The 26,967-nt window shown below is 38.8% G+C and overlaps 1 protein-coding gene across 1 annotated transcript in view; it reads right to left on the reverse strand.

The window, feature by feature from the left end:
- Positions 1-26,967, reverse strand: part of si (sucrase-isomaltase (alpha-glucosidase)) — a 173,275-nt gene that overhangs the window by 53,873 nt on the left and 92,435 nt on the right. Inside the window, exons 24-37 of the mRNA XM_041804892.1 lie at positions 25,580-25,771; positions 23,744-23,893; positions 23,435-23,641; positions 22,753-22,907; positions 18,933-19,101; positions 14,718-14,814; positions 11,541-11,653; positions 11,141-11,266; positions 3,109-3,237; positions 2,844-2,957; positions 2,365-2,427; positions 1,023-1,139; positions 847-937; positions 578-716 (exon numbers count right to left, since the gene is read on the reverse strand). Of these exons, the coding sequence (XP_041660826.1) occupies positions 578-716; positions 847-937; positions 1,023-1,139; positions 2,365-2,427; positions 2,844-2,957; positions 3,109-3,237; positions 11,141-11,266; positions 11,541-11,653; positions 14,718-14,814; positions 18,933-19,101; positions 22,753-22,907; positions 23,435-23,641; positions 23,744-23,893; positions 25,580-25,771 (1,862 nt within the window). The remainder of the gene's footprint in view (positions 1-577; positions 717-846; positions 938-1,022; positions 1,140-2,364; positions 2,428-2,843; positions 2,958-3,108; positions 3,238-11,140; positions 11,267-11,540; positions 11,654-14,717; positions 14,815-18,932; positions 19,102-22,752; positions 22,908-23,434; positions 23,642-23,743; positions 23,894-25,579; positions 25,772-26,967) is intronic.

Below are 26,967 nucleotides of genomic sequence, written 5' to 3' on the forward strand. Positions count from 1 at the left end.
CGTCTTAGAATGTTTTCATTTATCACTAGTGGCTCTCTCAGATGCCTGGGGTAGTGAATAAACCAAGTTTCAAACATGAGAAATTGAGTCTTCTGAGTCAGCATATATCATGTTTTTCTTAGCCTGAATGGTAATGGCATTATAGTTAATAGTTAATAATAGATAATAGTTAATAATCAGTTCTAAAAGGCAGCATAGACTGAATGATGTTGTGGCTGATGAAGGACAGTAGGAAGAAGGTACTGGGTTATGTCTTCTCCTATCCCCCCTCCAGCCTTTCCGAGTTTTTAGAGAGATGGAGCTATCCTCATACATCCTACTGCACCTTATTCTACTGTGAGGTCAAAAAATAAATAAATAAACATCAAACCAACTGAACATGAACAGAACTCAAAAGAAGAGGTATTTTTAGTTGTTTTAAATGAGAAGGAGCCCAGCAACCAGAGGTTTTGTCTAACCTATTAACAGTAACCAAGGAAGGCTGTCATGACAGGTGTAGTTCACTAATTTAGCAGAAAATAATACTTTCTAATGCAAACTTTCTTTAGATATAAAACTAACCTACACAATCACTTACTCATATGTGGGCTTGGAGTGTGACCAGCCGTAGAGGTTGTGGACATCATAGTGTCTGACTCTCTTTCCATCACTGAGAATCTGCTCGCTGTTCATGCACAGAGTCTTGTGCTTCAAGCCAAGATGTTTGGACTCTAGGGCTTTTGGACACGAGCACAAAAAGCAGTCACAATGAATTCTTTTTAAGCATACTCCTACTGTTGCCATCACAGCGTTATAATCTTGTTACAAAATGAGGAGACCCAAGCAGTGGGACTGTGTGTGTCTTACGTGGCATGTAAGGAGGGAACTCAAGGTCCTGATTGCCAAGGCATTCCCCTCCAACCGTGCCATGGACAAAACTGGCAGGCTCATTCATGTCCTGCAGATGAAGAAAAGGGACAGAAGTCAGACAGAACAGTTAAAAAGGTCACTTTATTAAAATTAGTTGCCTTGGGTTTACTTACAATCCAGATGCCATCAAACTTGGTAATATTGTGGTAGAAATCTTCAATCTCTTTGTGCCACCACTCTGCCGTCGTTTGGCGGAAGAAGTCTGGGAATGCTGCGTAAGATCTGTATTCCTGGAGATAAGATAGTGAAATGATGAGAATAAAAAAAAAAAAATACTAATCCAAAGCTTCAATATGCATGCTTCTTGACATGCTCAGCTTCTTGAGGGAGCTCAAAAAGTCTACATGTTCATTTTCTCAGCCTGCTGCCACCGCCACAGAAAAAAGTAAGAAAATGATGGATGGATGGATGGATGGATGGATAGATGGATGGATGGATGGATACACACATGGATGGATGGATGGATGGATTGATGGACGGATAGATGGATGGGTGTTGGATGGATGGATGGATGGATGGATGGATGGATGGATGGATGGATGGATGGGGGTTGGATGGATGGATGGATGGATGGATGGATGGATGGATGGATGGAGGGATGGATGGAGGGATGGATGGATGTTGGATGGATGGATGGATGGATGGATGGATGGATGGTTGGATGGATGGATGGATGGATACACACATGGATACATGGATGGATGGATTGATGGACGGATAGATGGATGGATGTTGGATGGATGGATGGATGGATGGATGAATGGATGGCGGATTGATGGATGGATGGATGTTGGATGGATGGATGGATGGATGGATGGATGGTTGGATGGACGCATCGATGGATGGATGGTTGGATGAATAGATGGATGGATGGATGGATGGATGGATGGATGGATGATTAGGGGCGGATGGATGGATGGACTGATGGATGGTTGGATGGATGGATGGTTGGATGGATGGATGTTGGATGGATGGATGGATGGATGGATGGACTGATGGATGGATGGATGGATTAATGGACGGATGGATGGATGGATGGATGAATGAATGAATGGATGGATGGTTAAGATGGCTTAAGAGGGAACACACGTGTTTTCCAGAACAACATTTTCGAATGATCCAGGTGTAAAACAGCCTCAGATTTCACTCATGCACTATAATAATGCCTATAACTGTACAGATCCTGTGCTACACTTTATTTTCTGAGCTTTTCTTTGATTGCTTTTAACATTTTTATCTGTCCAGGTTTAATTTCCATATCAGTATGAGCAATGTTGTCTCATAACCTTTACCTTGATTTTCTACTTTCATTTGTTTTGGATAAAAATGAAAAAGTCAAATTCCTGTTATGTGTAAACTTACTGCATAAATCTATTCTGGTCTTGCAGATTCTTTCTGTGAGAATCAGGAAAACTTTCAAATCTGCTAACAAAGTAAAACTGGAGATAACTTTACCTCTACTTGGGTATCCCAGTCCAGAGACTCATCCACTGTGACGTTGGGGAAATCTGGCCACACCTGCACAAATATATAAGGAATTATATCAGCAAAAGCAAATTAGGTAAGAGTACCTTGATGCAGACAAGATGGCCGATCTACATCCAATCCACACCGGAAGTCTATACGTCTAAGGTAAGGCTTAGGCATTAAAACCCAAGTGGTTAGGTTCAGGGTAAGGCAGTGGAGAAGGTGATATATTTGAGATCCAGCACCAAGGGTTAGGCTTAGGTGCAAAAAAGACTGACAAACACCGGCAGCTGAGTCCAACACGAAGAAGAAACTTTCACTTGGGTCTTCTGGCATGGATTGGATGTATAGCGACGCCCATGTCGGCCATCTTGACTGCAGTTGGTTCCCCCTTAAGTTAGGTCCTGTTTCAATCCATGGTGTCAAAAATGTATTTGAAATTTGACGCTACATTTGTGCCCTCTTACCTTCCCCCACACAATGCCATCACTGAGCTCTTTGGGCCATTTGATGAAGACGTCTGCAGCAACACCTCTGTCAAAGGCCGGGTAGTCGGTCTCATTTCCTGAGATAGCTGGATCCTGGAATAATAAATGAAGAAGTCTTGATTAATAAATGTAAACAGATGGCATTCTGCCTTTATGTCATGCAGTATTTACATCTGCCCTTTGTTTGATTATCCAGGACCAAATCATGTGACACTATGAATATTTTATGATGAAGTAGCATTACCAGAATGAAGATGAACCTCATGCCCTCTCCCCTCATTCTGTCCACCAGAGCAGGAAGTCCTGTGAAATTTTTGTCCAGGACAAAGTCCAGCTGGCGCTCCATGTAGTCGATGTCTGCATACTGAACATCCTACGGCAGAAATGTTAGAGACAAATTAGGAAGAGTTTGATTAAAATTCTCAGACAGAAAGGAAATAAAACCACACATTAAAATGTAAATAACTTCCTGTATTTATGAGTACTATAGTGTTGGCCAACCAGGAAGTTAGCATTCATTAACAAAAGCCTTTGTTTTGGTTGGTTTTTTTTTGTTTGTTTGTTTGTTTGTTTATTTTGTTTTGCTCTGTGTTTATGGACTTTTGCTGAATATCTCAGTGGTGGAAATGTCTAATACATTTTTTTTTCATAAAAGTAATCTTAAAAACAAAAACACTACTTTCATCATTTGAAATAAAGTATCATGAAGTGTAAAGAAAAACATGAAAAGCAGACTGATAAAAACCACTATTAGAGGTGACTGTGAGAAATGTTGCACCTTAGACCCAGGCTATTCAGTTGGAGGCCCTGGGGCCAAATCAGGCCCCCAGTGTCATTTCTAGTGGCCCTTTAATTATCCAATATGTAGAACTTCTGCCCTTAACCCCTCAAAGCCTGTTGTATCATATTTGATACATACTTTTATGATACCTCTATCTAATCAATATGATCAATAAATGACTTAAAAAAAAATTCTGAATACAATCTGATAAATGATAAAAAATGCTCTCAAGTGGATTATCAATTATCAAAAACACCTAATGTATCAAATGAGATACAAAAATATATATACAGTGCTTAACAAATGTATTAGACCACCACCCAAAGTAAGGTTTATGCCACAGCTGCCCTAAATTAACAGCATTGGTAATTACCAAAATCATTTTTTATGTTTCTGCAATGGTTAATACACCAATATGTAGACGCTCTTTAACACAAATGATATTTTTTTATGCTAAAATAAAATTTTTATTGTATCCATGAATTTTCAAATTTACTGATTTACAAAAAAACTGAAAAAAATAGTAAAGCACATTAATATTTCTTGATTAATATGTCAAATTATAGTTATTTACTTCCATTCCTGATCAGAAAAATGAGTTTTAGTGGTTGAATGTTATGCTTGATTCATTTCTGACTTCTCAGAGAAGCCCAGTGAGCCGGCTCAAATTTGGGTATGAAAAGGTGAATTCAGTTTGAAATTCCTCATTCCTGTTCAAAATGGTTAAACGTGGAGAGCTGACTGAAAATGAAAGAGTCCACATTAAAGCACTTCATGATGCTGGATGGTATCTGAGACAAATATGAGAGGCGGTCCAATAAATTTGTTAAGCACTGTATGTGTTAATTTTTATGGAAATTTGGATTTTTTTGTTTCAGTAGAAAGTTAAAAATTCATTTCAGTCCCCCAGAAATAGAATTTTCTTGCTATACTTTGTATTTTCAGGCTTTAAGGGGTTAAATACCTATACAAATTTAAAAAGTGACCATTCCTATATCATATATTTTTTAACTGAGGTCTTGCAGTATTTCAGATATTTTCTAAGCCTCCACAGCCTCCTTCTCCACACTAGTTATAGTTTTAAATTGTGGACTCTGTTAAATGAAAATGTCACATCATAATTTATTATACTATACTATATTACACTGTTTACTGATTTACTAAACAGAAAACCAAAGTTTGATTTTCATAAATAAATATCTTGTTGAAAGGAAGGTATGCTCTGAAAAAGGCACTTCCATGTTTGTGCTGGAAGTGACGCTAGAATGCACACTCACCCTGTGACTGTATCCTGCGTTCTCTGTTAAATGGGTTTTTCAGTATTTTTGAGTCATATGAGGTAAATGGCAGTAGTAGTGGTATAAGCCTCCAGTGATTTCAGTGGGCATCGCTCCTATAAGAAGGTCTCAGCAGTTGTACCAACCAGGAAGTAAGGCTACACAGCATAACAGATGAGGCTGGATTAAAACAATACTCAAAGAGGAGTGGGCCAAAATTCCTCCACAGTGATGTGAAAGACTCATTGCCAGATATCACAAACACTTGCATGCAGCTGTTGCCACCAAGGGTGGACCAGTTATTAAATTTAGAGAACAGTGACTCTTTCTCATAAGGCCAGGTAGGTTCTAATGTTCTGAAATTTTCAGTGTGACAAATATTAAAACAAAATAAAAAATAAAATAAATAAATAAATATAGGAACCGGGCGAATTCTTGTTCACAGCATCATGAAGTATTTCTCAGGCCCTTCATATGGATACCTTTTCAGGAAGTGGCCCCCATTCTTTCTACAGTTTATGGTCAGGATAAGGAAAAACAGCAATCACAGATGACCATATTACCCGCCTAAAGGTGGCAGTCATGCTTGTAACCATTAGCCAACTACTTTCAAACAAGCAGTGAAGAGGAGGAAGTAGACATAGGAAAACACACAAAGAAGAAAAGTTAAATATGGGTGCAGTAGCAGAGGAGCGTCGAGACCACTGGCTTTTTTTTTTTTTTTTTTCAGCAACTTCTCCGTGGTGTTTCTGAGAAGCCTCTGGATGTAAAAGCAGAGGGCGCTGAGGACATTAGTGATGCTAATGCATTTAAAATGCCATGCATGGATAAACAGAAGTAGAGAGGTTCCATCCTGTGTTTACATGAGTTGTTCTGTGCTCCTTTACTGACGAACATGTGTCAGGATTTCGCACAAGTAAAATTTGAATATGAGAACTCAGAAAGGCTCTACTATACATGTTTTACTGTCATCATTCTCCGTATTTAATGCTATCCTTCATGGTAGATTTTAGACTTTTAATTTCTGTGTTGCTTTTTAGTTTGCATCTTTTTAATCTGTTTTTCCTCCTTTTTCAAGTTTAATACACAACTATCACCAGTGGATCTCAATATTATGACAAGGATCAAACTGTAAGCTACACTACTGTCAGCTGAAAAGTAATAAATGAGGGAAACCCAGAATTGGGCCTATGAATTACAATATAATGCTCTCTTTTTTACAGATGAACTAAACCTGCACTGAAGCGTGACCTCAAGACTGAGGCACAGCTGAACCGTGACCTCTGTTAAAACCACTAAATCCCGACTATCCGTAATAATGAGGTTAAGATTGAGCATTCTATCTTTTTTAGCAGAAAACTGCAGAGTTTAAGCCAGAGTAATTTTAGCAAAGAAACAAAACAAAAAAAAAAACAAAAACAAAACAAAACTAGGTGGCTGGTGGATGAGTTTACATGTTTGGGGGGGCACAGGTTGACAAGTGGTTAAGGTGCGCCCCATGTATGCGGACGGCCCGGGTTCGAATCCGGCCTGAGGCCCTTTACCGCATGTCTCTTCCCTGCTCTCATGCCTGTTTCCAACTCTATTCACTATATCCTCCTCTATCAAATAAAGGCACAAAAAATGCCCAAAATAAACCTTTGAAAACAAAACAAAACAAAACAAACAAAAAAAAAGAGTTAACATGTTCCATGTGATGTTGTTTAATGTCCCTGACAAACTCTGTAGTCTCAGTTAGCCATTTGTTAGCAACCATCTTTTATAGGATGTGAAAAAGCTTCATAATTTACAAATGTGGCACTTCAGCATGTGCTCTAAATCACAGAAGAAAATCTCAAACAGGAAGTTCTAAAATGCTCATAAATATCTGGGTTTTAGGACTCAATGCTGCAGCACTAAATTTAGGTTTTCTATTTATGCTTTCCCATCACTATGACTTAATCACAGCTTTTAATAATGCTGTGCATTTTACATTAGACCTTGGATAACCCCAAGAATCCATAAACTGCGTAAAAGTAAGTAAAGTTCATCTGAATGAATGAATGACTGCTTTAGAAAATAAATTATGATTGTAACTTCAACAGGGTAGAGAAATAATAACATTTCTAACTCTGATGCCAAAAGCTTAGACTACTACTTATAAACATGGGAATCAGAAATGTTTGTCTCAACTTGTGACATTCACTTTCCATGCAGCAAGAGCACAACTTCGTCTTCTCTGTCTGTGGTAGTTAGAGTTAGTGAGCCTATGTTTTGGTGCTTTTATCCCATTGTGCTGATGATTCAGAGTCATTTTGGCTGGCTTGGGCTCCTTGCAGTTCAATGAAATTTAATAGAGCATTTGTTTGGAAATCCTCCTGTTCTACTCTGCACAGAGGAGGGCTCTGCTGTCACATGGAGCTTCATGTCATAGTTAAATATAAACCTCTCATACATAAACATTGTTTGTTTTAAACTTTTTTTCATCGGCTGTTTGGCAACAGGAATGACTCAAACGTGAACCCTGGATTTTAGCGTCAGACAGCATTATTGTTTTGCTCAAACTGGAAATGTCTAGAGGCTGTGAAACAAAGAAATGGATTTAAAATGGAATTACAGGTCACATTTCATTTGGTCAAACTGGATATACTTGGTGTAATCCATGAAGTCATGTCTGCATTTAGCTACATCCCAATAACTTCTTTAATCCTATTTTGATTCATGTAGTTACTGTCTGCGTACAACAAATCAGATTATTACAAATAAGGCCAGATACTGGAAAAAGCTCAGTCCATTTCACTGAGAGCATCTCCTGAGGATAAAGGGAACTCTCAGATTGTATTAATTCAGATTATGGAAAAAGACACAGATTGACTGATATACTGTAAAATCTAGAGTAGAAGTCACCCTCGTATTTAAGTCGCCGTCTGATGTTTGGAGTCTCTGAGAGGGGGAAAAAAGGTTGAACTGTCTTCCCTTGTGATAACATCCTTTGTGTTCAATGAAGTGTGCTGTTTCTGTGCAGCTCTTTAAGTGCCTTCTGTTTTGATCTACTAGTTATAGTATGGTACTGCATGTTATTTTTACATGCATTGATGGGCAAGATGATTCTAAGTGACTGCTCTTTTACTAACAATATAGCTTAGGTGACATCCTGACATTAGAACTCACCTACTCACCTTTTATGAATTAAAACAGCTCATTCATTATTTCCTACATATGTCCACTTCGGCTTGGTAATGCTATATTAACAGCTTTAACAGCTTTTCTCCCTCATGCTGTCATAAATATGCTTGTAAAGGACACACTGATATACATTATATAGACCAGGGGTGTCAGACTCAATCCTAGCATGGGACAGAGTCTGGATTTAGGTCTAACCTGAGGGCCAAACAGGGTCAACATTTAACCAAAAACCGTCAACCTCATTTTCATCAGTGATGAATTATGGGAAGTAAAAAATAACGTAGCTCTGATGATAAAACACCATAAACATCAGCATAAAAAAGTCAAAATGATCAGTTGAAAGGCTAAAAATCTGAAGTAAAAAGGCCAACGTATTAGTTCAAAATAAAAAGAAAAATAAAACAGAGAAAAAAATAATATAAAAGACAGAAATATGAGACTGAAAGTCAAAATCATGAATGTTAAAGATCAAAGTACGAAACAAAATTCACAGCTGTGATTTTAAAAGTGAAATATGCGAATATGAAACTTAGAAGTTGTGAGTTTAGAAGGCCAAAATATGAGATAAAATTCAAAATCATGAGTTTTAAAGCTCCAAATATGAGGTAATATTCAAAATCACGAGTGTTAAAGCTCAAAATATGAGGTAAAATTCAAAATCACGAGTGTTAAAGCTCCAAATAGGAGGTAAAATTCAAAATCACGAGTTTTAAAGCTCCAAATATGAGGTAAAATTCAAAATCACGAGTGTTAAAGCTCAAAATATGAGGTAAAATTCAAAATCACGAGTTTTAAAGCTCTAAGTATGAGGTAAAATTCAAAAACATGAGTTTTAAAGCCCAGAATATGAGGTAAAATTCAAAATCACGTGTTTAGAAGGCCAAGTATGAGATAAAATTCAAAATCACAGGTTTAAAGCTCAAAATATGAGGTAAAATTCAAAATCATGAGTGTTAAAGCTCCAAATAGGAGGTAAAATTCAAAATCACGAGTTTTAAAGCTCCAAATATGAGGTAAAATTCAAAATCACGAGTGTTACAGCTCAAAATATGAGGTAAAATTCAAAATCACGAGTTTTAAAGCTCTAAGTATGAGGTAAAATTCAAAAACATGAGTTTTAAAGCCCAGAATATTAGGTAAAATTCGAAATCACGTGTTTAGAAGGCCAAGTATGAGATAAAATTCAAAATCACAGGTTTAAAGCTCAAAATATGAGGTAAAATTCAAAATCATGAGTTTTAAAGCCCAGAATATGAGGTAAAATTCAAAATCATGAGTTTTAAAGCTCCAAATATGAGGTAAAATTCAAAATTATGAGTTTTAAAGCCCAGAGTATGAGATAAAATTCAAAATCACAGGTTTTAAAGCTCAAAATATGAGGTAAAATTCAAAATCACAAGTTTTAAAGCTCCAAATATGAGGTTAAATGCAAAACCATGAGTTTTAAAGCCCAGAATATGAGATAAAATTCAAAATCACAGGTTTTAAAGCTCAGAATATGAGAAAAAAATCAAAATCATTAGTTTTAAAGCTCAGAATATGAGAAAAAATTCAAAATCATGAGTTTTTAGGCTCAGAATATGAGGTAAAATTAAAAATCAGGAGTTTTAAAGCTCAAAATATGAGGTAAAATTTAAAATTATGAGTTCTAAAGCTCAAAATATGAGGTAAAATTAAAATCAGATTTCTAAAGCTAAAATATGAGTTAAAATTAATATTTGTGAATTTAAAATGTAAATATGAGATGAAATTATAAACTGTGTGTTGAACAGGCCAAAATTATTCATTAAAAAAGTCAAAATATGACCAAAAATGTGAATCCCAAGTTTAGGTTGTAATTGTAAGATGCAAAATTGAAAATTGGAAATGAAAACACAAACTAATTTTTTATCTAATTGTTTCTTTCTACTCTAAATTAAGAATATTTTTAATGATCAAGGTTTAGTTTACATTTTAATGCTGGAGGAAATCTGCAGACCTCATACCCGTGGGCCAGTTATAGTGAAAAAGTGATATGATCTTGAGGGCCAGGTATAACTGTACCATGGGCCCGATGTGGCCCCCAGGCCTTAAGTTTGACTCCACTGATATAGGCCAAAGTATTTGGCCACATCTGTTAATCCTTGAATTCAGGTGTTTCAATCAGACTTGTTGCCAGGTGTATAAAATTAAGCCTTGCAATCTCCATCTGCAAACATTTGTGATAAAAATGGGTGGTTCTGAAGAGCTCAGTGACTTTACGTGTGGTACTGTGATGGATGCAATAAGATGGTTTGTGAAATTTCCTCTGCATTAAATGTCACACTTTTTGTTACATGTATTGGTTGTGGAAAATGGTAATTATGTAAGAGAAGGGATTTCAAACAATTACAGTTTTTGTTGTTATCAATGTCTGCATTGCAATTAATTTGCATATTTTGAAATCCTACTATTTTTCCATTTAAAACTGTTTTTGTTCACTTTGTCTTTTCTACTGCTTTAAACTAAGGTTAGTTGTCTTACTGTTTGGAAACAGATCTGTTATTTTTTTTAAATAAGGAACTTTAGGTAGATTGGAGATCTTGACATAATCTTAACCACCAAAAAGAAACTTTTTATGGATTAAAAATGGAAAAAAGGGAAAAATAAATATGATAAATGTTTGAGATGACAAGGTTTAGATAACTTTTGATGTGTTTGTGAGCTGCCCGTGAGATTTTAAAGTGAAATGAGACACAAAGGAGCAGTGGTGACTTGTTTACATTACTGTGACTGCAGGGGGACGCTGACGTGGCTTAAGCAAAGTCTGCTGAAAGGAACAATAGAGTAGACATTATGTATATGAGAAAAATGTATGCACTAGTTATGGGTCTTCATTTATTGCAATTAATGCATCAACTCTGGCAGCCCTATTTAAATGATAGCACTCTTTCTGTTTTGCTTTATTACTCTTAGATTTTCTTGTCATTGTGCTGCAGTACAGACTGCCTCTTAATTTGAAAGGAAGCACATGTGAGAAAACGGTTCCTCTCTTGGACCCCGATGTATTTAAATAAAAAAGTCTTTTAACTTACATAGGGTATTCCCGCCTCCTTCATGTCACTGTAAAGATCTGCTATCTCTTGGTCGTTTTCGTAACCATAGCGACAAAGCTGGAACCCAAGGGACCAATAGGCAGGTAGAACCGGCCGTCCAATCAGCTGTTAAGAAGAAAAACACACAAGGAAGTCAGAACAGTTCAGAGCAGGAAAAAGTTGTTTTGCTGGAAAACGGGACAGTGACCACAGAGTGTTTGTTTGATTCTGTGTGTGTGTTTAGATAGGCTAAATGAGAGCGTGCACTGAAGCGAGGAACTCCCAGCTGCTGCAGTCCATCAACAGGGGCCCAGGGCCAGGGACAAAAACACACAAAGATAGCACACACCAATCCACGCAACTCCACACACAAACAGGGCAAAAGTCAGAGAGAACTTACCGCAGTGTACTGCTGCACCACAGACTCTGGCGTCGGTCCCAAGACCATGTAGAAATCCAGGATGCCTCCAAGAGTTCTGTAGGTTAACGCTGGAGTGGGCTGGAACGTCACATCTGGACAAGGAGTGGATGAGACACTTCTGTCACTCAGAGGTTTTTTTAAGATGGTGTGTAGTTAATCTGCTAGCATGAAATGTGTGTGGAAACAAGGAGAACTTTGAATGTTCTCACTCCCATAGTTTGTTAAATTTGCTCAGATAAAGACAATAAAATAACTTAATTGTTGCATTTTCTCTTGGTTGGTTTTCTGTTCATGCTGCAATGTTGTAAAGCGGGCAAAAGTATACACCAGCAACAGACTGCCCTAATGTCATTATGGCACAACCTGCTTTTCCTACTCCAAACTCCCACTAGGGTGTCCAAACTATGCAGCCTGTGGACAATTTCTTATTGGCCTGCAGTGGATTCTGTAAAAATTAAGAAATGAAATAGTCGGTAGTAGACAATGATACCTGTGCTTGACTTTTTTATGCTCGCAATGAAGTTAAGCAGTGACAAGTATGAAGGCTGACAATGTTTTAAGTGACATAGATGCCAACTACAGCGGTATTTTATACGACAATGGCAATACATTAGACCGGTGTTTCCCAGCCATTTTTTCTTGTAGCACCCCCCACATGTATCTAAAAAGGCAGAGCCCCACAAGGACCCATGAGAGAAGAAAAAGAGACACACTGTCGTCAAAAATCAACATAGATTTCAATCGTTTCAATGATAAAATCCTAAAAAAGGCTTATGCATGCTTTTCTTATCAAAACACCTTTGTATAAACTACTTAAAAACTGCTTTATCATGGTTTTAGTCAACATTTGAAAATCTAATTTTGACAATTACTCACTATTAAAAGCTACCCAAAACCTTAGTGGAAGTGGGACATGTTTTTAAAGTTTAAAAAAAATGTTGACTTACTTTAAAGGGATACTTTAACATTTTGGCAAATTTGCCCATTGCCATAATCCCTGTAGTCTCAGTAATAGGTTCGTTACCTACAGTTGTCGGTGCAAGTTGTTTTGAGATCTGGGGGGACCGATATACCAGCTGCACAGCTAACGCTATGGAAGCAGACGGTAGTTTTTGCTTTCCCTCATCAAACTCATCAAATACACAATCCAACAACTCCAAAACGCTCTCGTGGACAAGTTGTGACCTTCACATTCACCACGCTATGAAATAATAACGTATAATTATGTTACATTACGACACATGAAGCAAATACTCTGAACTATTTCTTGAGTAAACTACTGGGCGGAGTGACACACTGCAGCAGCCATGTCTGGAGTTAGTTCCAGCTTTGCTTTTGCTGAACTTTAAAACATCTCCGTCTCATAATGTTCCATGATTATTTCATCCTGATACATCCTCAATGTTTTTTCGGAGTGTTTTAATAGCTGTAAGGCATTTATTTAAATTTAATGTTTTTTTTTTTTGGGGGGGGGGGGTATTTGGCCACCGGCCACCAGTAGATGATTTATGGCAGTGGTTCTCAAATGGTGTGCTAGTGTGCCTTAAGGCAAGTCCAGGCGTGCCTTTGTACAATACCTTATTACTACAACTGTATGGCATGTACTGTAACCAGGCCTGCCCACAGATCTGACTGGACTCCTGAAAAACCCCAGAGAAAGGGAGTTGTGATTTACTGATGATGTCAGTGCATGTGTGTGTGTTGGATTAGTAGCACTGGTGCTAGCATCCTGGCTAACAGTTACCTCATTAAGAGCTGAAAAGCATGGCATGCTATTATTGGGTTACATTTGGTGTTGAAATGATTATTTCATGCTATTTTTAACAAAGTTAACCGATTTTTTCTACCCATTCTTGCCACTTCTTTTGACAACTTAAACCACTTTTTGCCACTTAGCATTTGTGCCCACTTTTGACTCATTTTTGCCACTTTCTAGGAACTTTATGTAGTATTTAACCCATTTTTGCTACCTTTTTGCCACTTTTGGCCCAATTTTGCTATTGTTTGGCCATTTTTTTCCATCATATTGAACCCCTTTTTACCACCTTGTAGCTACATTAACCATTTTTTGCCACTTTACTGCCACTTGTGATCTATTTTGCCACCTTTTTGCCCATTTTTGCCCACTTTTGCCTTTGTTTGACAGTTTTTTTTTTCCAAATTTGTCCTTTTTTTAAATCACTTTTAACCCATTTTGACCACCTTTTTTACAACTTTTAACCTGTTTAGGCAATTTGTAAGACTTTTTTGCAAATAATTTGACACTTTCAACAATTTTTTTGTCTATTTCAACCCATTGTTTGGCCACTCCCCCCCCCCCCAAATTTCTGCCCATTTCTGACTTTGTTTTACCACTTTTTTTTGCCAAATTTACCATGTTTTTTTCATCACTTTAACCCATTTTTGAGACCTTTTGCCGACTTTTTCCATGATCCCCCAGTTGGGTGGGCCCCAGAAAGCTCTCCCTTTTATCTCTCATTATCAGCCACCTTGACTGTAACAGTCAAGTCTATTTTTATACATATGGTGTGCCTTGAGATTTTGGCTTAACCTTAGGTGTGCCTTGGGCAAAAAAAAAAGTTTGAAAATCACTGATCTATGGGGTATTGCCCAGATGGATGTGGAATAAATCCCATGCCATGGAAACAGTCTATTCTGCTGGCAGTCTGTACCCAGAGTTTTATGTTTTTGACTTGACTTGATGCTGTTTGCATAACTGTGTCTGACCTCCTGTTTGGACTGCAGAAATGCAAAGTGACTGAGATTTGTCCTAAAGGTTAGATGCAGATGGACTATGAGGGAATTTTGGGTAACTCTGCTCATGAAATGCAAAGATATAGCAGTATGTAGGTAAATGTAAATGTAAATGTGTGCATTGCTGTGTATTATGCAAATGCAGAAATGTGCAGATGAGGGGAGTGTTCACGTTGCCATGTGTCGACCTTATATAAGCCTCCTGTCAGAGGACATGTGCTCAGAACATGGAGAATGGCCCCACTCATTAATAAATAAGTGCTTTCTGTTTATCGTGTGTGTGTGGTAGGATGGTTGGCCTCATTTGCATGTGGCAAATGTGCATCAACTGACAATCCATGTTTACGTCTCAGCATGTGGTAGCATCTGAAATAGTGCACTTTGCTTGTGTGTTTCTCTCACCCATGGCATTGCTGTTGAGCAGCAGCACTCCGTGAGCATCGGTGGTGTCCTCCAGACCCATATAAAAGGGATGCACTCCGTAGCAATTCATCTTGTACTGTAGCAGACAGACAGAGAGAGAGAAGCGAAAGAGTGATGGTTGAATAGCTGGTTTGTTCTGTGATTTGTTCTGTGTGTTTGTTTCCACTTTGTTTATTCATGAACACTTTCCTTTACACCTGACAGGACATATTTCACTGTGTTTTGGGGTATGACAGCTACACTGCCACACTGGGCTTGGTCCCAATGCTGTCAACATAATCGAAAAAGTTCTCCAAAAGTAGAAAAAGTTTCCTACGACCATCCTCTATGCAAATTAAACTACATACTTCATATTTTAGTCATAAGTCCCACCAAATCTCAGAAATTCTGCTGGCCTCGGTTCAGGCATCAGCAGAGAACTGGGACATCTTGTGTCTGGATTTAAGTTTCTGCTGGATGCTAGAATCTAATCAGGGAGTCCTTCATGTATCAACAGAGCATTAAAATTAACAACAGCTCTGATGTGTAGTGGTCACCAGCTTCAGCATGGGTAAATATAAACAGGACCAGCTGGTCGTACGCTTGTGCACATTGTAATGCCGTCCAACTGCATACAGCAGCTGGACGTTGGGTGGGATGGAGCAGGTGACTTAAACAGTGTAAAATAAACAGAAAATATAGCAATACTTTAAAGCAGAACAAAATGGCAGAACACTGACATCCTTCATCTGACATCAAATCCAGTGAAAGATTACTCAGACATGGATGATTAAAAGGCTTTGTTTAAATTGAAAGCAGTACGCAGTGCCGACACTTCTAAATTTTGCCCCTTGGCGTAGCAGGACTTCTTTTCAGTACACTCTCCTGTCTTCTCAACAGCTGACATTGTCAATGGATGATTCATGACAGCGTCTAAATAGACACATTCTGTGACACACAGAAACAACAGGAGGACTGTGACCTTTCAGCACAAACTTGTTCTCCAATATTTTGGGGACCTGAAAGGGAAAAGTCGTTCTCTGACAAAGTGTTTTCAGAATATTCACATATAAAGGAAAAAAGAAGTCCTTGCTCTTTTTTGTATTGGCTGTTTATTCAAAGCAGTTCCCGTCTGTAGTGACATAGAGGGACACATCACAGGCTCTCTATCTCTCTTTCTCTCAATTATGAACTTTTCAGGCAGTCTCCACTATGATCTGCGCAGTTTGGCAAAGCATGACGCAACGACAGAACAGCCTAACAGCCGGCCATTGGCTGCTACAGCCCAGCCACATTGCATTGTGGGATACAAACAGACAATATGGTAGACAACATTAGCCACTACCAGCAGAGACAACTGAAAGATTTATTTTTTTTTTAATTTATTTAATGACGTTCAATATCAGAGTTACAGGTGTGGACTTAATCTTTAAACACTCTGGAAAGTCACCAAAGTTCCAGCCACCCGAGTTGCTAGAGAAGTCTCCACATCTGAAAGGCAAACTAGAGGGCTTTCAGGGAAAAAAGTAGGAGGCTACAACTTGTAAACTTCTTGTAACGTGTGTTTCTTCTTGACAACGACGTCAGTCTTGGAGGGTTAATGCATATAATGCATATGTATAACCCAGGAATGTGGGGTTGCAAAAATAATTATTGAGAGATATGTGGTATGTCAGACATTCTGGCTTTTATTAAAGTTGTATGAATAAATATTTACCATTGAAATGCATCTCTGCTGTCAAAAAGATGTTAGCTGTACGCTGGATGTCTCCACATCTGACTACAAGTATTCCTGTTTTTTTCATTTGCAATATACTTTTTTTTTTTGTAAACAAAGACCATTTAATAATTGGTCTATTAAAATTCTTTCACAAAAAAAGTGAACTAGCATGATAAAACCTGGTGCAACTACGAGCGTTCTCAGTCAGGCTTGGAACAATCAAAGGTTGTACATACTTAAGTGGAATGCTGGAGATAAGGCTTCCTGTTTTATGTCTAAATGTTTTCTTTTAATACTCTCTGAGAATTATTCCAAGTTAAAAATCTGCTGTCAGCTTCCGATTGTTTTGTCTGGTTTCCTGCACGCACATCCAGCTTTATTGTGGAGAAACTCTGCCTGTACCACAGTTTACAGCCTTGTTGTGAGGAGTTTAAATGTGTGCACTTTATGATTGTTCTTCTGCACCATGAGGGTCCCTCTGTGTCCTTCAGTGTTTAGACAAGGATGGAACTAGACAAACCGCGCTACGAGAAACAAGGATGGAAAGGTGGCGGGGGACAGGAGACCTGCCACTTTCAGATGTCAAGGTCCTGCAAAGAAAACTCACGGGCACGTCACACTCCATCAGCCTCTTGATCTTCTGGTTCATGAGAAGTGGTTAAACTATAACACAATAAGTCCAAGGACACATTGGGGATGTCGGAATGCGGCTCTTTCTTGTGCTGGGAGTGCACATGTCCTTGTGGCCTTGCTGCATGATGTTATAGCCTGACTGGAGAAGAGGAAAGGTCATTGGCTCGTCCACTAATGCATAGTGACAGCCAGTGACGGTGTTCTGTAGGTCACTCTCTAAGGGTCTGATCTGACAATCACAATAGACACATATGGACTTTATGTATCCTAACATGACTCATACAATATTAGTGACAGTCAGAGGTGTGCAGTCAGGGGCAGCAGGGCCAGCACTGTTAGCCCTGTTTAAAATGAAAATGATATATGTGGAATCAGTTACTTGTTTAGACTGAAACTCTATCCAGAAATGAATGGTTAATAAACAGAAATTTCGTACGTCCTAAATGCATCACAGCTCCTTTCCTCTGCCGGGGCCCGTGGTCGTGACATTGCAAGCCTGGGCGTTACTATTGGGGTTACAATGTTGAGTGACAGTATCATCACCCAATCAAATTTTGATGTGTTATTGACAGAACCCCCTAGGGCCAGCTGAGTTTCTCTGAGTTTGGCCAATGGGCAGGTGCAACGTGATGACGGATTGTCAGCCAGATATCATAGGAATGGCGCTGGATTTGACAGCAAGCATGATTAAGTTACAGACCTGCTTCTTATGCATTTTTCAAGGCACTTGTTTGCTGAAAAAATGGGAGATTAACTAAACTTAGCTTACCTAGAGGAAGACCAAAGCCATCAAATGATTTGTGCACCATTAGACAGCAGTGAATTATGATTGCTATGAGTAGTTGACAGCAAGCCCAGAGCAGAACGAACTGTTTAAGTGGACATGTCTACTCTTCAGTACAAACCTGGGCACACGGATTAGCAGTGGATATATAGTATGTGCTATTATGACTGCATGGACATCTATAAATGTAATATTACCGCTCCAAATGTTTCTGTTAACACAGTCAGCTTAGGGTCTACCTATGCACCACCAAGAAATAATTCCTAAAAAGCAGAACTTTCCAGAGGAGTTACAGCCATATTTCTCACTTATTCCTTAAACACGCATATGCCTTCTTCCAGTCAACATCTGGAATTGCAGAGGCTCTGTCGACTGCTATTATATGCATACTTTTATCATCTATTTTGATGGAACTGATTCAAAAATGTTCCCATTCTTAAACGAGATGAAAAACTCTGTAAAGAGCATGTGTATGTCATCCTCTCTTCGGATCCATCGGCTCTGTATCTATCCTCATTTTCCTGCTCTCTTTTCCTATTTTCCACCCTTGCTTTAATTCCCTCGCTCTCCGAGGGGCCCCATAACACTTGTCTGAACCCCGTGGAGCCGTCTTGACAGCTCAGCAATTAGGCTTAATAATGCTGATGCAGGTGGAAACCTCATCCTGTCTGGCCTTGACACCAGCAGAGAAAACATGATGACACTCCATAACCGCCGTTCACATCAAGAGCAGCACATCAAAGTGACGCTAACGTGAGAGAGACAAGTTTACATACTGTGCAGTGAGGTTGTTTACAAGTCACCTCTGCAGTCTCTGGAGGGTTTGATGTTAAAGGCATCCAGTGCAGGGTGCTCTAGTTCATGCGCCATAACAAGATCAACACTGGTTTTGATGGAAGGTGTCAATGATTTCAAAGGAAGCCTGCTGTAAACAATAATTTAACTCCCAGTCAAATTTCATGCATTGAAATCCTTACAAGTCAAGCATCCTTTCAAAAAGATGATATGCAGGTATGAAGGAACAGGTAATTCAGAGGAGCTGTTCCCGCTCTTACATAGAGTCAGGAGTGATACTTACACCGGGAGGCTGGTCCTTAGCGAACATGCCCCAGGTGTGATAGTTGAGGTTGTGTTTATAGGTGGGGTGCTCCGTCTCTCCAAAGCCGTACACAAACTCTGACGACAGCCGCGTTGACACTTGGATGAACATGTCTGAGAAGGTGAAACCTGGCACGGCAGAGTCCCAACTGCAGCAAGCGACGGAGGATTAAATCGGTGGGAGATGGAAGGAGAAGAGAGGAAAGAGTGTTATTGTCAAAGGGAGTTATTCACAACATGTTTGACACAAATAAGCATAATAACCAGTAGGAACTGCAGGCATCCCTTCAATATACTTCATACATTTTAATTAGCAGCATTTCTACTGACACTTCTTAAAAACGCAGAGAGCTTAACTACAAAATAATGTCACCCTGGCTTGGAGATATGCTTTGAAAAGACTCCGATGCTCGGCTGCTTTACGTGACATCATTGCGGCTGCTGAACAAGAGGGAAAAACTTCAGGCAAGGAAACATGGGGCAACTTTTCTGAGCATGTCTGATTGGATAACAGCGCCAGAGGAGTTGACTCAGCATTGTTACTTTAATTTCACAGGAACTAGAGAACGGCATTCTGCAAGAAAATAGTCAATTTAAATGTTTATCCCAGGTCTCACTTTATTACTAATTAATGGAGCATCTATACGGAGTGTAAAATACCACCCTATGTTGGAGAATTTATGGGACAACAAGGTACGATTGCTGACGGTGGGCTGGGTTAGACAAAATCTTGTCACAAGGCTCCTTCCCATTTGAAACAAATAAAAATAGCCCACCATTTGACTAACTTTCACTGACGTTTCTTTATCTGATGTCTTTATAAACTCAGCCTCAGCTAAATCATAAAGACAAAGACACAGAGGGTGTACGAAAGCCATCCCCAGATGGCGGCCCGTGGTCCCAGTCTGGCCCGCCAGACCAAATTACCTGGCCCACACAGTCATATCAGAACAGTAATCTAAGAGGGAAAAGTATAACACAGGGGTGTCAAACTCACTCACAGCAAGGACCGGATTCTGGGTTGAGGTCTAACCTGAAGGCCTAACAGGGTCACCTTTTTAACCATAAACTCTCAACCTCATTTTGCCGGTAATAAAATATGAAGAAAGCACTGATATTAAGTCATTTTTGAAATTCAAGTCAAAACGATAAGTTTAAAGCTCAATAAAATAATTTTAAAAAGTGAGATAAAAGGTCAACACACAAAATTAAAATGTAGAAATTGTGTTTTTAAGTAAAATTCATGAGTTTGGAAAGTCAAAATATGAGATAAAATTCAAAATCATGATTTAAAAGTCAAAATATGACTTAAAATTTTAAACTGGGTAACCAAAATGTAAGAATATGGGATTCCACAGCCAAAGTTAGGGGTTTAAATTGTCAAAATAGGAAGAAAAAAAAAAATCATACGTTAAAAAGGTCAAAATATGATATAAAAAGTAAAATCGTGATTTGAAAAGGTTCACGTATGACATTAAAAGTCAAAATCATAAGTTTGAGTCATAATTTTCCAAAACATGAAATTAAACCACATTTTTTCTTCTCCATTATTCATGTTTTTTTAATCTCTTGATATTCACTCTTGATTTTTTCAGATTTTGATGACTTTAACAGGATGTTTTAAATCATCAATGTTAAGTTTACATTTTTATATTGGTGAAAATCTGCAGACCTCATACAGGAGGGCCAGGGAAATATGCCATGATCTTGCGGTCCAGATATTACTGTACCACGGGCCAGATTTGGCCCCCGGGGCTTGAGTTTGACACCCCTGGTATAAAATAAAGGCCATAATATAATTCTATTTAGAACTCACATAGACTTGATCCTTTCTCTTGACACCTGACCCATTACATGTTTTTGTGCTCTTTGCATATTCGCTGCTCACAAACCAGTAAGCAAACAACGTGCATATTTTCAGATTGAAAATGTAAACTCCATTTGGTTAAACTTTACATTCAATTGTTGTATTATGGGCTAATATTGTTTCAGAGTACATTTTGTTTGGTGTGCCACTAAACACCAGTAATAACTTATATTCACCTGTAATCACAGAAGAAACAATATCCACATACATCCCAGACATTGCAGTGGTGTCATGGGTAGGAAAGAATGCGACCCCTGGCCTTCAGCTGTCTTTACATGAAATATTTTGGCCCTTGGGATAAAGTATTTGGGGAACCCTGGTGTAGGACAATAACTCTTAAAAACATGTTAAAATCACTTCAGTATTTCATAAATGTGATGCTAATGTTGCTGGCCAAAGTCAGCTGTCCTTCCTCAGTTGCTAGCTGTGTCACTCCCTCTGTCTTTCTAGCTCCAGGGGTCTGAAAAATCCCCTAAATCAGGGGTTCTCGACTGGTGGGTTGGGACCCAAAAGTGGGACGCAAAGCTCTTTCTAGTGGGCAGCAAATGTGTGCCGGGAGAAAGTTTTGAATGGACATACAGTTCATCAATACATGTTATTAGGTTTTTCTGATTAAATTAGTAATTCTGGTCTTTCTCCCAAGTTTTTAACTTTTCTTTAGTCATTCCCCTGTACAATAAAACTGATTTCTTCAGAGGTGACCATATTTCCATGTTGTCTGAGGAAAATGGAGTAAAATAAAATGTAGTCATTTTATAGCAATGCTCTTTTCAAACATTTTTGTTTTAACCTTTCTCCTTTAAAGGTCAAAAATGCAACATTTTCTTGAAATTAATGTTATAGTTGAACATTTTTAAAAATGTGTCTCTGTTTGTCATAAGAAGTCGGCTTGTGTACCACTGCTCTAAATGTCACCAAGAGGGCCCTTCTGAACATTGTACACAATGTGACATTCAGCAACAACACTTCTAAGAAATCATGAGCCTCTGACATGAGAAATATTCTAAATATCTTATAACTATAATAAGTAGAAGGGGCAGTTAATAATTAAAGTTCCTAAATGTATTAAGGTAAAAAAGGTACCTAATTAACCTCCTGAGACCTGAGCTTTTGTTTGGAATGCATTTTCCGTTTCTTATTTGTGTTGAGTAGGAGCTGTTAAATTGAAACCTTGCCTTTGGACAGGTGTTTCTGTGAAATTTTCTTCTCCAAAATTCACACAAAGTCCCTCAAATTTCAAAGCAATTCCCTAAAATGTAACTGAAAGTACTGAAACATGTTTCTTGTATCCCATGAAAAGTATCCCAAAATGTCTTCAGATATTTCCCAAATGTTTCACAGAAATGCTATAAAACCAAAACATTCAAATAAAAAGTTTCCCAAAAATTCCATTTAACCTCATAATTTTTCTATGAAAATGCCCAGATATGCCCAGCAAATTTCCCCAAACTCTACAAACTATGCACATTATATCCCCAAAATTTCCATGACTATACTTGAAAAGTTTCAAGCAAATTCCCCAAAATATCCAAACAGCAAATTCTCCCATCATTTCAAGCAAATTACTCAAACTTCAATGGATATTTCAGACAATAATCTCAAAACAGCAGAAATGATTACTATGCTGTAGGAAAGCCAGAATGTAATGTGCTCATATATGCATGGAGGGTAAAGCAAGCTGAAGGTTAAATACCAGGCCAGATTAGGTCTAGTGGGCAAATTCACCATGCTTGCATTATTTTACTCCTTTTATAAAGTCATGACAAATTTGATTCAGTGTAATATAATAAGGGTTCATGCCAGATTATCTGCACGACTAGGCCCACTAACACATTAAGGGATCACTGTCCTAATCCTACAATATTAAAGCCATGAAACTAAATCAAAAGATTTTTTTCCTAAAACATTTAACCCTATCAGAGCTTGTACTTACATTTTCGTTCCTGTGCTTTTCCTAACGACCTCGATACCGAATGGGTTGTTGTTGACCCGGACTTCATAAAGCCTCTTGGTTGCGTCTGTCTCAGGTGTAGCAGGAACCATCAGCGGCACAGGAACCTCGTAGCGATCAGTGGCAGGGTCCCAGATCTGGACAGACATGATATGTAGGTGTTAATTCATGTGTGTTTATGAGGAGCTCTTAGGTTAGAGCTTTAGAATTAGGGCTATCAAATAATTTTTTACTATCAGAGGAGCCAGCGGGTAATTAAACTCTTGCAGAGGGCCAGTAGAGAAGCAAAAACATCTTTCCCAACAGGAAAAGCTATCAGTGCGGCGCTTTGCTCTTCTTTTAGTAAAGACATGCTGTCTAGTTTTGATAAATCTGCCACTATAGCTGCATCCATGCTAATCCTTTCACCTGCCACCATTGTTTACAGGTTTGCAGTTGCTTCAACTTAGCCCAAAGCCTCTTTCTTCTTACATGCTGCTGTTTGGTCTGATCTGATACAAACGTATCAGATTGAAGCTCTGCATAATGAATCTGCCTGACGACGGACATAGAATCTGGCTAGGGCATCTCCTTTTAAAGGTTAGATAGCCTTAATTACGATTAACAAGTATAAAGAGTGACAACAGAAAATAAAAGTATCAGGGTTAGAATCAGCCAAACCCACCTTGAACTGCAGCATTTCTGAGCTGTGGTAATGGATCTTAACATGTAGAGCATCAATGTCTGGTGACCCAGGGCGGTAGCTGCTCCTGTACTTGTTGTTTCGGGTGATCTCAACCGTCATGCCTGTGTCACTCTCTTCGAATGTTGTCACCTGGTATCCGTAGTCGCTTGGATAGTAGCACCATGGAACACTTTCAAGAGCGCTTTGCTGAATGTGGACAGAGGAGGAAGCAAATAGGAGTAATTCTGTAATGTATTATTAATGATTTAATGTAGGATTACAGCATGCATGTGCGACTGAGACTCATACCTTCCAGATGCATCCTCGGGCCTTGCACTTCGCCTCATCGGCGTTCTCCTCTGGATGGCAGTCAAAGCGCTGGTACTCCTCTGCCACCATTTCCCACCGTATCCGATAAGACTCCCCCAGAGTCAGCGAGAGGTTGTGCAGCAAAAGAACCTTGTAGGTTTGAGAAGAAGCAAGATAAGAACAAAATCTAAGAACACTCAAGGGCACTCTGACCAACACTTAAGCATTAATGTGACAAGATAAAACATTTAATTTTGCATTTAGCAACATTTAAATATGCTGTAATTAAATCAAACATGGTTCAAAAAATATCAGCTGCAACTTCACACAGTGAAATTACGCTGCAACGTGCTCTAAAAAAATAACGTCATGCAAATTTGATGTGTTTGAAGTTTTTCAAAATTATATAATTGTGTTTTAGAGTTTATCTTAATTTGGATATTAGTGAAATATTGCTCCTTCTCCTCACACTCCTGTGCACCTTCTGTGTTTGCACACTGCCCTGCAGTCTCATGCCCTTATATGGACATAGTAAGGGTGTAAGCTTCCAGCTTAAGGACACCTGACATTCATCAACTTAAGAACACAGGTGAGAACAATTCAGCAGACCAAGAACATGTAATGAAGCCCAGATTTCTCTGAAAACTTTTATGAAGAACAAATTTAAGAAAAATCCTGTAGTTATTGGTGAATGAGGCCCATGGTTTCTCTCCCAGTTGCCTCTAAATGTACAGCTTTTCACGCGACTAAGCCCAAACACATTTCCCAGAGATGGCGCGCGTGCTTGACGTTGCGTGTGCTATCAATTAAGACACAGCTGCTAATTTCCCTCGCTGTTTCAACAGCCTCTGTTGGGAATTATGACTCATTCTCACAACAAATCTCGGGGAGCCCCTTTCACTCTCGACACCACGTTTGCCATCTGAAACATCCTCAGCTGGTGAGCAGGCTCCTGGGATTTTTGTCAGTCTATTTTTTATCCTTTTCTCATTTTATTTTGGAAGCATGCTTCAGTAATTCTGTTTTGGGGGGGAAAACATCCTGCACATAACACAATGTTGGTGGAAAAAAAAAAGGAACTGCTGCAAAGGCGGAATGGGCAACGGGATGTTTACAGACATTAAAGAAAAGGAGAGGGAGAAAAAATTAGTTCAAAAGAAAAAAGCTCAACAAAATCAAGGGGAAAGAATAAAATACAAGCAGCTGAATGTGCTCCATACAGGACTAATGATGTTTGGCATCTGTGAGCTACGTTCAAGGCCCAGGCTGACAAGGCTTACTAAGACTGATGGACACAACAGACCCGTGTTTAGGTTTAACAGCACATTTACCCTTCACCCCATGGAAATGATTACTGCTGGAATCTTTTGATAGATGCATGCTTATATGTGTGACTAGCAAGACCTTGAGAATCCACACAACCATTTAGTATGAGCACATGAACACATGTGCAGCTCAAGCAGATCTTTAAAGCATTACTTAACCAAACCTCTTGACACTTTATAGACTCATGCCTCTTGCTCACAACCCTGGGCGCCTTCTGTGGGATCGCTGCTCTTAGTCATCCTTTCTCATTCTTTTTTTGTCTCTCTCCTCCACACACACTCACAAAGAGCTTTCATGCTCTTCAGCCAGCGAACATTGTTATCATTTCTTACACTTAGAGGCTAACCTTGAAATGTACAGTAATGGTTTCCCATTTGGTCAGATTGAAACAAACGGCTGACGCCTACAAGATCAACTAGTGCATGAGTGCAGCAGCATGTCTGAGCATTAAAGAGTTAATGAATGCTGTTTATTCTGCATTTTATAACAGTGTAACTTATGAACGTTTACCTCCTTGACTGCATCGTACTGGATGTTGCTGTTTGGCACTGCGGTGGTAGAGTCTCCACTCGATCCCGTGCCAACATGAGTCACAGAAACAGACGTGGGTGGATTAGACACGCCAAGGACAGTGATGTTAGTGAACTTAATGTCGGCTGGGTCTGTGTAGCCAGACTGGGTCACCTGCATCGTCAGAACTCCCTGGGGAGGACAAACAATAAACATGATTCATTTAACGTTCAGAAACCTGGGCACTCATTGATCCAGGAGAGTCTGCAGACTGTTCATCTCTGACGGCCACTCACATCTGTTCACCAGAGAGGAGGAGCTCAGAACCCTAAAACCGATGAAATAAAAGCACAGCAAACTTCCATTCAGGGTTTTGGTAAGGGTTAGGGTAACCATCAGGATACAGAAGATAAAAGTTAAAAATCTGACCTGCAAAAATTGACTACAAAATGTTTAATAAATCAAGTAAACTGTCTGCTTACAGGAAATAGCTTGTCTTCCATTAGCTGCATAAGCAACAAATGTAATGAAGCTACATGGCAAAAGCTAAGCTCACAAAGCAGCTATGTGAGCTACATGAACTCCATTATCTATGTAGCTAATTAAGCTTTGGACAAGTTTGCCAGAGCAAATGTTGCGAAATCTAACTAAGTTATAGATAACGCACTAACATAGCTAACATAGCTAATGTAGCTAAATAGCTGATGGAGTCAAAGCCAAGCTCACAAAGCAGCTGTATAAACTATTTAGACATGTTATCTACATAGCTACATTAGCTTTAGATACATTTGCTAAAGCTCACATTGCCAAAGCTCACTTAGCTATGGATAACAGAACTATGTAGCTCATGGCTAACATGGATACATAGCTTACTGAGCTACAAAGCTAATGGAGATAAAGCTAAGCTTGCAAAGTAGCTATGCAAGCTACTTAGACAAATTATCTACATTTTTTCTTTTTTACCTTCAGCTATGTTTGCTAAAGCTAACTTAGCTCCATTGGCTTATGTAGTAACTTTAAATACACAGGTAGCATAGCTATGTTAGCTTTAGCTTTAGCTAATGTATAGAGCCACTCTTAGTGTATCCACTTCTATAACAGGTCTATACATAATTCAGTCCTGCAGTAGACCTCTGAGCTTTTTCTCTGTTTTATTACCTCCGCCAGGGTTTCTTAGTTTGTTATTTTTTTTTTAGGAACATAACTCAAAAAGTTATGGACAGATTTTCATTAAATTTTCAGGACATGTTAGAAATGGCATAAGGAAACACTGATTAGATTTTGGGAGTGATCCGGATCACCAGCTGGATCCAGGCATTTTTTAAAGGATTCTATACTGTTAGGAGACAGGGCTAATGGCGGAGGTCTGCGCTCTCTGAGTGCTTTTC

This window comes from Cheilinus undulatus, linkage group 2, assembly GCF_018320785.1.
Source record: "Cheilinus undulatus linkage group 2, ASM1832078v1, whole genome shotgun sequence".
Classification (NCBI taxonomy): domain Eukaryota; kingdom Metazoa; phylum Chordata; class Actinopteri; order Labriformes; family Labridae; genus Cheilinus; species Cheilinus undulatus.